General features: G+C 48.3%; 1 protein-coding gene across 1 annotated transcript; it reads right to left on the bottom strand.

Annotated features, from left to right (window-relative positions):
* Positions 1 to 7,013: 7,013 nt before the first annotated feature.
* Positions 7,014 to 7,892, bottom strand: LOC143844177 (integrase/recombinase xerD homolog). Its single transcript, XM_077351176.1, has one exon. It carries the CDS (start codon positions 7,890 to 7,892, stop codon positions 7,014 to 7,016), a length of 879 nt encoding a protein of 292 aa, XP_077207291.1.
* Positions 7,893 to 9,305: the final 1,413 nt, after the last annotated feature.

The raw sequence follows: 9,305 nt of genomic DNA, 5'->3' as shown, positions 1-9,305 counted from the left end.
AATCTCTTCACCATAGGGTTGTGCACAGTGGCATCAGATTTGGCCATTCCAGGCCAATGCAGCCAACGCCGCACCGCCGGAGGGGGAGGCGCAGACACCAGTGTATAACTTGACGCACACATGCAGGCACAGAGCTCCTCACATGTGTGTGTGCACCTTATGCACCAGCGCCCGCACCTCCCCTCCCCCCTGTGGCATGGCACTGGCTTTGTTGGCCTGGAACGGCCAATTTGGATGCCACCGCGCACAACCCTACCATCAACCGTTATTGTGATATGTCTGTTTTGTGCAGTGGTCATTATTTTTTTTTACTTTTTAGCATTTATGAAAAGGCCCAATTTCTTACTTACTTCATTGACCTTTGTAATCAGCTGTTCTAGGCCTTCCTTAGTTTCTGACAGGTGGGTCGTATCATCAGCATACCGGAGATTATTTATATTCCTTTCTCCAACCTTAATTTCAGTGTTTGATTCTTTGAGTTCAGTCTTTCTCGTGATGAGGGTAAGGTTTGGGGAGGGGGAAACTTAAGTAGGATGCAATGTCATAGAGCCTCTCCCCCCCTCCAAAACAAGCATTTCTCCAGGTGAACTGATCTCTGTCATCCGGAGATCATTGGCAATAGCAGCAAGCCTATGGTAAAAAATACTGGATGGGATTTGTTTGGGACTCTAGGGCTAAGCTTTTTAAAATGTTAATAATAGAATCTGGAGACTTTGGTTAGTCAGTTACACACATCCCCTTGGGTTTTCTTCTAGGATGCGACTGTAGCCAACATCTTAACCTCTCTGACTCTGAAACAGCCACAAAACTGAGCCTATTAAAGCTCTTCTGCTGGGGTCCTGAGGACTTCTTACATAAGCACTTCAACCTTCTGATTTCTAAAGATCTTTGATTTTGTGCTGTGTGTGAAGTCTGTTGTTTTCCATCCTTGGGAATACAGCTTTCATGGGACTGTAGCCTGTGGCCATGATTAAATGTGCATGCCCTATGGAATAGAAGTATTAATGGTGAAATATGGGATGTGGTTTTCTTTGTCCTCTCCTCTGGGCTATTCAGACAAATGGAGCAGTAGGAGGGCAACTCTCTCTCTATTCTCTAGCATTTCTTGCAGTCTTCCCAAAGAATCTCAGAATATTTGGCATCAGTTTGATATGGAATACCTAGGTTGACTCATTTCACAGTTCCTTACCATGAGATGTCCAGTGTAGTGTTCTGCCCTTTGGCATCAATGGTTGCCCTTGAGTTATAGTATATTGGGAGAGGGAGAAACATTGTTTTTTTTTGACAACTCTCTCTACCCCTTGCATAATATCTCCCCTCAGTCTTTGAAACTTAAATATCCCAGACTTTGCAGCCTTTCCTTATAGGGAAGGTGCTCCAATCCCCTAACCATCTTAGTTGTCCTAATCTATACTCCCATGGTCTTTCAGTGTGAACCTGGAGTTGAGAAAGTGGAAGGTGCTTTGGGACAGTTTGAAAAGAGAAGGTGAGGCAGAAGAAGTACGAGTAAGTAGGTGGGTAGAACTTGTAGCAGTCTGCTACGTTGGGTGTACCAGCATCCTCTGTGTATGTACATACATCTTATTTATAAATTTTAGTAGTTAGGGAGTGAGCCTCTTGTGGTGCAGGGTGGTAAAGCAGACGACATGCTGTCTGAAGCTCTGACCACAAGGCTGGGAGTTCGATCCCAGCAGCCAGCTCGAGGTTGACTCAGCCTTCTATCCTTCTGAGGTCGGTAAAATGAGTACCCAGCTTGCTGGGGGTAAAATGGTAATGACTGGGGAAAGAAATGGCAAAACCACCCTGTATTGAGTCTGCCAAGAAAACGTTAGAGGGCATCACCCCAAGAGTCCCAGCCATTACTCAGTGCCTGCACAGGGGATACCTTTACCTTTAGTAGTTAGGAACCCATTGTTTACAGGGAATTATTCAGAATGCTGTGAAGAAACGCCCCTCCCCCCCATGGTGGTTTGAAGCAAGCATTTTAATATTTTCCCTCTGGTTGGAGACCAGGCAGGGAGGAGGAAGTCAGTCAATCGCTTTCCTGGCTCACTTCAGTTTCCTCTTGAGAAATGTAAAGATGTCCAGCTAAAGGCAATGGGATGGTAAAGCTTTGCCCATCTCCAAGCAGGGATCAGAGACTTGGAAGACTTTAAACTAGACAGGCTCCAGGAATAATTTCCAGGTTGGAATTTCTGTAGATCTTCAGAAAATGCCTTTTTGACCCAGCCTGACCTGGTCAGGGGATAGTGAAACAGATGTGATTAAAAACTCCTTACACCAAGGAGGAGATCTCTTTTGGTGTGGAATCCATCAAAGTATACAGATCACTTAACTGAGATCTAGAGCATGTGCTTTTCTGGAGAGATGAAGGAAAATTCAAGGTAATAGAAACTTTTTAGACATCTATAACTTCTTAAGCTAAGAAGTCTGCCCTGTACTTGAATATCTCATAGGTAGTAGCAGTCACAGAAGCAAGGCCTCAAGTCTAAGAAGAGAAGCTGGGAGTTCTGACCCTACCAGCAGGCTATTCCATACACACGCCATTTCTGTGTATTCCTATTTTAGTAAGTGTTTTAAGGAAGCCAGCTGTTGTTGGTGAGTCTATAGGCCTCAACCATAGGCCCTGTGGAACTGCTCCATCTTATAAGCTGTGGTCTCACTTGAGAGGTCATTCTACCAGGCTGGTGTCAGGGCCGAGAAAGCCGTGGTTTTGGTTGAGGCCAATATTCTAAGAGAAACCTAGGGTTCATATACGGAGTCCCCCTCCCTCTATCACATATTTTATGTGCCAAAACACTTTCACACAGAACACAGTTTCTTATCTTCAAAGTAAATCCAGAGCAAGGAGTTGATACCTTGGTGTCAATAAGCTGGTACGGCTTCAGACAAAACAGATAAGTGGATGCAGGCAACATCAAGGCCATACGCGGTCTGGGCCCAGTGTATCTGAGAGACCGTCTCCCTGCCTATACCCCCAGAAGAGGTCTACACTCTGCCACCTCAAACTGGCTGTGGAACCCTGGCCCTAAAGAGGCATGTTGGGCCTTTTCAGTTGTGGCCCCCACCTGGTGGAATGAGCTCCCCAAAGAGATCAGGGCCCTGCCTGAACTACCACAATTTCACAGGGCCTGCAAAATGGAGCTCTTGCACCAGGCATTTGCTTGAGACCAACTGACTCAAAACATCTACAGTCCCCCCCCCCCCCAACACACACACAGACTGAGAGGTCAAACCTCTGGAGGGGTTGTCAAAGTTATTGACATGCTGTTCTAGTTGGTATGTCATTTTTATTTATTATACTGATATTGTTCGATGTAAATGTTCTACAATGTTTTATATAAACTGCCCAGAGCTGTAGGGAAGGGCGGCATAAAAATATGAATGAATGAATGAATGAATGAATGAATGAATGAATGAACGAATGAATGAATGAATGAATGAATGACATTATAGAAAAGCAAAAACTCATGGGAACCAAAGACTGGAGCGGGGGGGAGTGGCTAACAGAAAACCAAAGAAGCAGACATGTAACCTGGTTTGGGGAGGGAGGGGAGCACATGACAGTAAGAAAAAGGTTTACTTGATACAATGCAGCCATAAGGATTGTTAAAGTAACCACTTCAACCAGTGTTCTAGAGCAGGGGTAGTCAAACTGCGGCCCTCCAGATGTCCATGGACTACAATTCCCAGGAGCCCCCTGCCAGCATTCGCTGGCAGGGGGCTCCTGGGAATTGTAGTCCATGGACATCTGGAGGGCCGCAGTTTGACTACCCCTGTTCTAGAGTAATCCATTTAACACAAGGTAACTACTGGGATCAGGATTCAAAAAGTAGTCTGTCTCTGCTTATTTGTGCATCCTGGCTCGAGGGCCCATGGACTGCTCAGTGACAGGATGTACACAATCGAAATATATATGGCATCAACAACATAAATGAAGGGCAGACAATGCCACTAGCCATCTTGTAGGTGTTAGCTAGTAGTACACTCGTGGTGAATGTCAGCCTGACTTTACTGGAGGCAGGCCATGGCATTTCTATTTATGATCATATTTCTCCGTGAACTGATAATACAGAGCACACAGGGTAAACACTTTGTCATGTAGGTCACAGGACTAACTCATTATAAACTGAAGAACTGGAGGCCAGGACAAGTGCACAGAGAGAAGACCTCGGGCCACTGACATCTCTCTTCCTTGCACTCCTCATTTCTTATCCAGCTGTCTGCTTTGGTTCTAACCCTGCCACTGTTTTCTTTATATGGCATACATGCTCAGCCTGTTAAGCCATGACCACAACAGTAGCAAGCAAACCAGAATGTGTTAGATTTTTAGTGGATTTTTAAATGTGCTCAGCAAAAAGTGATCCAGTCTATATCTATATCTATATCTATATCTATATCTATATCTATATCTATATCTATATCTATATCTATATCTATATCTATATCTATATCTATATCTATATCTAGCTGGAGAACTAATTCAGGGCGTCATGTTTGTATTTTTAGAGAAAGCCAGTTCTTAGCTTGTCTTTGTGCTGCAGTAGACTAACACAGCTAGCCTACTAGAATTTGTGAGACCAAGAAACAGCACAAGGCAGAGGTGTACAGGACTAAGCATAGGGCTGCTAAGTTTCTCCTTGCCACTGGCAGGGGATGGGGGTAGGGTTGCCATATCCAGACAGGGAAACTCCTGTGCTAGGATGATCTGGCCCACCTCCTTCCCACAGAAGAGGGAAAAAAAACCCTATATTTCTTTCTCCCTTTCCGACTTTTTCCCCTTCTTTTCCAAGGACCTATGGCTGTCCCACTCTGTCATGATATTATATTTTGCTCCTGGCTCAGCCCAAGAAATTGAGGGGAGAGAAAAGGCTTCCCTCTTCAACATATACTGAAATGACACTCAGGAGGCCTTTTAAAGTTCAAAAACAACAAAGCATTTTATTCAACACAGAGGGGGGGGAAAGTCAGGTGAAATCAGGGGTAAAAGGTCTGAGGTAAATCAATAATGAACTCTGAGATAAATCAGTATAGGCACAGACTATAGTGCATATATTTAAAGCAACTAAGAGTTTCTTAAACTTTTCACAGTGATTTAGAATCAATAAAAGGTATTTGTCTCAGTGTTTCTCAAACACTCTGGTGTATATTCTTGAGCATATTTAGTTCTTTTGATTCCAAAAGGCAGGGATACTCTGTCTAGTACTCAAATGCCTTTGCTAATCGCACCAGTACTATTAATTTTTTAAATTTATTCATAAGAGGGCAATACAAGAAAAGAGAAAGTTACTACATATTTTATTTACAGGGCTATGAATTAGTACATTAAGCTGATATAGCAATATATCTTATATTATTTTTCCCCACCAGTACTCTTCTTGATGATTTCTTTTACTAACTCCTCAGGATTTAAAGGCAATTTCTAAACATGCCAGACAAGGGATCTCTTCACTCTTTAGAGCTATCTCCCTATTTTAACTGGGTAGGAGAATTATCTCACTAGATCTATCTCCTTTTCAGGCCCAAATGGGAGTCTTCTCCCATCTAACCACTCTACCTACTGACCTTCCCAGTACTCCATTTGTGTTAAATTGCTCTGCTTTTCTCTACCTTAACAAGTCTCAAACATCTTACAATGGCCTTTCCTTTCACCCAAAAACACACCTTCTGAGGTTGGTGGGGCTGAGAGAGTTGTGACAGAACTATGACTGGTCCAAGATTACCCATCAGGCTTCAAGAGTGGGGAGTCAAAGTTCTCTAGTTTAGAGTCCTCCCCTCAACCATGACTTCACACTGGCTCCCAGCAGAGATATTATTTCCATTCCAAATTGGAAAACTCCGTAGATTTGAGGGTGGAACCTGGGCATAGCTAACATCAGAATCTTTCTGTAAATGACATGTTTTCACACTGCTCACTAATACAAGGTGTGGGAATGGAGTTTTGACTTGCAGGCGTGTCTGATGTGGGGGCGGAAGGAGGACACGGACAACCAGATGGCTTTCAAACATGGCCACAGCTTTTATTTATTAACACATGCCAGGTTGGCAACAAAATGTGCACGGTTGAAGGAGCCTAACCAGGCGGTATGACCGCCACTTTCCGGCCCAGCGTTCCTGGATGCCCCCTGTTCACATTGACTGTGAAGCAGGTCATCCCCCGGACGCAGGGCCTCTCCCAAGGGAAGTGTTCCAACCTTGTATGCCAGAGAGAGGCGCAGACCTCCTCTGACACACAGGCCACCTGGCTCAGCGGGCATCCAGCCTCCCTTTTGGGTTGGCCTAGCTCGCTCCAAGCCGCCTCAAGCCTGAGGCCCCTTACCTAAAGTCCGATGACCCTCACCGAACTACCCAAAGAGGCTCCTTCACCGTGCCATTTCCGCCACCAGAACGCAGGCCCCTCAGGGCCTCGTTCCCGCCAACCTCGCTCCCTTCCACCATTTTTGAAGAGTGGCCTGAATTCCCTGTAGCCATCTGTCCAGCCCCTTAACATCCAAGTGAACCCCGTCAGCTCTATAGAACTCTGAACATAAACTTGAAATGCCCCCATGATCAACCACCAAACACCCCCAGGACGCAATTGCCCTGGCCACCGCCTTGTTAACTTTCCGAACAGTCTTATTCACACGCCCCGTGTGACGGGCTCCTCGCCACACCATCCTTTCAACGATGCTTGACCAGATGACTTGCGTCAGTGGCAGCCGGAGGTTCAAGGCCTCAAGATCACCGGTGATGCTCTTGATCAGCTGCACGCCCTTTGCTTTCGGCAAGTCATTACCTCCCAAATGAATAAGAACAACTGCGGGAGTCCCGAACTCGAAAACTGCTCCGGAAACCACGTCCCATAAGGCATGCCACCTCATTCCACGATATCCAAGCCAACGAAAAGCCAAGTGGTCTTCCAGGCCCAACTGTTCAGTCCATCCGGAGTCCTCAGCATAGCGCCGTGCCCAGTACACGTAACTGTGACCCACGATCAGCACCCACTGGCGGGGTGGCAGCAGCCCTGAAACAAGTCAGAGGTTACTTCCTTGCACTGGCCGGACGTAGCCCTTATAAGCCCCAGACCTCCACCTGCCCAGCCTCATAATTTGCCGTGGTGAAGCCCCTTGCCTGTGAGCCTGCGTGGCAGCCCCGATGCGAAAGGAATGTGCACTGTAAAACCTCGTGCAAACTCCCATCCCGCGCAAGCATCTTTTTAGCACAGCTCCAAATTGGTACCTTGAGAAGCTCGTTCCATCTTGGTGCACGAACAGGCCCCCCTGCCCTAAAGGGCGAACTGATAGATAGGCCTGCATGTTGCGCACTGGGCAAATCTCCCTGTGATGGGACCTGTGCAAAGTAATGCGAGAACCCCTTCCCCTCTGGTCAGTTTTAGAATGCCGCAGCGTAATGACCAAGTGTTCCCTGTACACTTCCACATCATTGATGGCTACAGCATGGCTCGAAGCCGACCAACGTGCTGGAGCAAGGAGTTCACTGCATCGAAATGCCCCAAAAAAGGCTACTGTGAACGCAGCTGCGGCTAAGACCGTTTCAAAACGACTGAGGCAAACCAACGGTAGTTGGCGCACCACTTGTCGTAATAGCCGCGCCGTGATTGGCCGCCTACTGTCCCTCCGCGGAGGGGCCATCCTCCTCCAACCTTCCACTGCCCTGCAGGCCAGGAAAGAGGAACCTGGGTCCCACTGCCCCAGGGCTTTACTAAAAAAGGAAAGGCTGGACAGGTGAACTCTCATGGTGCCGGGGGCAACCCCTTTTTCCCGCAGCTCAGCCAAGTATTGCAGAAGAACTGATTCCTCCATAGGCCAGGTAGAACGGTGTCCACAGGCCTTGGCGAAGTCCAGGAAACCCCTCGCTGTCCCCTCGTAGGCCCGCCGTGTTGAGGGGGCCATCGAACCCAGCACTGCCTGGAGGATCACTCTTCGCCAAGCCCCCACAGGTCGATCGGGAACTCCTCTGGCTCCTTCCTGGCCCCCGGGGCGAGCCTCGAAAACCTGTCGAACTGAAGACGAGATAGAGAATCTGCGACCTCGTTCTGAACCCCAGCCACATGTCGGGCTGTGAACTTGATATTAAAGGAAAGACAGGTAAGCACGAGTCGCCGGACCAAGCGCATAACACGCTCTGACCTGGAACTCTGCTTGTTAAGAACCTGAACAACCGCTTGGTTGTCACACCAAAAGAGTACCCGTTTGTTGGCAAAGTCCTCTTTCCAAAGGACTACGGCCAACAAAATCGGAAAAAACTCCAGAAAGGTTAAATCCCTGCGAGTCTCTGCCCCCCAATGGTCGGGCCACCTCTGTGCGCACCACTTGTTATTGTAGAACAGGCCAAACCCCATGCTGCCGGAGGCATCCGAATGCACCTGCAGGGTGTTCCCTAACTCCATAGGCGTCTGCCAGATGGCCACCCCATTGAAATGAGTCAGGAACTGCTGCCACACCCTGAGGTCCTCCTTCACCCCGTACGTGAGCCGTATGTGGTGCCCAGGCCCCCTAACCCCGGCAGTTATCCTGGCCAGGCGCGCACAGAATGCCCTGCCCGCTGTAACCGCACGGCAGGCGAAGTTTAGATGGCCGAGGAGGGCCTGGAGCTCCCTGAGCATGGCCTTTTCTTTACCCAGAGTCACCTGCAGAATCTCCCTCAGAGTGGCCAGTTTCTCGACCGGTAGCCTAGAGGCCCCCTGAACCGAATCCAACTGAATCCCTAGAAATGCAAGGCTGGATGTAGGCCCTTCGGTCTTTTCGGGTGCTAAGGGCACCCCCAGGTGCTTGGCCATATGTTGAAAGTGAGCCAGGCGGCTCTCACATGCCCTGGACCCCCGGGGGCCCGCAAAAAAGAAGTCATCCAGATAATGGGTGGCCTCCCAGAAGCGCCCCGCATCCCTGACGGCCCACTCCAAAAAGGTACTGAAAGCCTCGAAGGCAGCGCAAGCGATCGCGCAGCCCATCGGCATGGCTTTGTCCACATACCATTGTCCTTCAAACTTAAAACCTAACAAATTAAAGTCCCCCGGGTGGACTGGGAGGAGCCTGAAGGCAGACTGGATATCACATTTTGCCATCAGTGCCCCTGGGCCACAGGCCCTAACAATTTCCACTGCCCTATCGAAAGAGGCATAGCGCACGGTGCATAGCTCCGGCGGAATGCCATCATTCACTGAAGTCCCCCGGGGGTAAGATAGATGGTGAATTAACCGAAATTGGCCTGCATCCTTTTTTGGCACTACCCCTAGGGGGGACACTCGAAGATTGCTCAAGGGCGGCCTGTCAAAGGGGCCTGCTATGCGACCTGCCAACATCTCC

The sequence above is a fragment of the Paroedura picta genome, chromosome 9, assembly GCF_049243985.1.
Source record: "Paroedura picta isolate Pp20150507F chromosome 9, Ppicta_v3.0, whole genome shotgun sequence".
Lineage (NCBI taxonomy): Eukaryota > Metazoa > Chordata > Lepidosauria > Squamata > Gekkonidae > Paroedura > Paroedura picta.
This window is presented reverse-complemented; position numbering and strand designations above follow the sequence as displayed.

Coding starts and splice junctions, on each gene's coding strand:
- LOC143844177 (XM_077351176.1), bottom strand. CDS start 7,892: ATGGCCCCCTCAACACGGCGGGCCTACGAGGGGACAGCGAGGGGTTTC.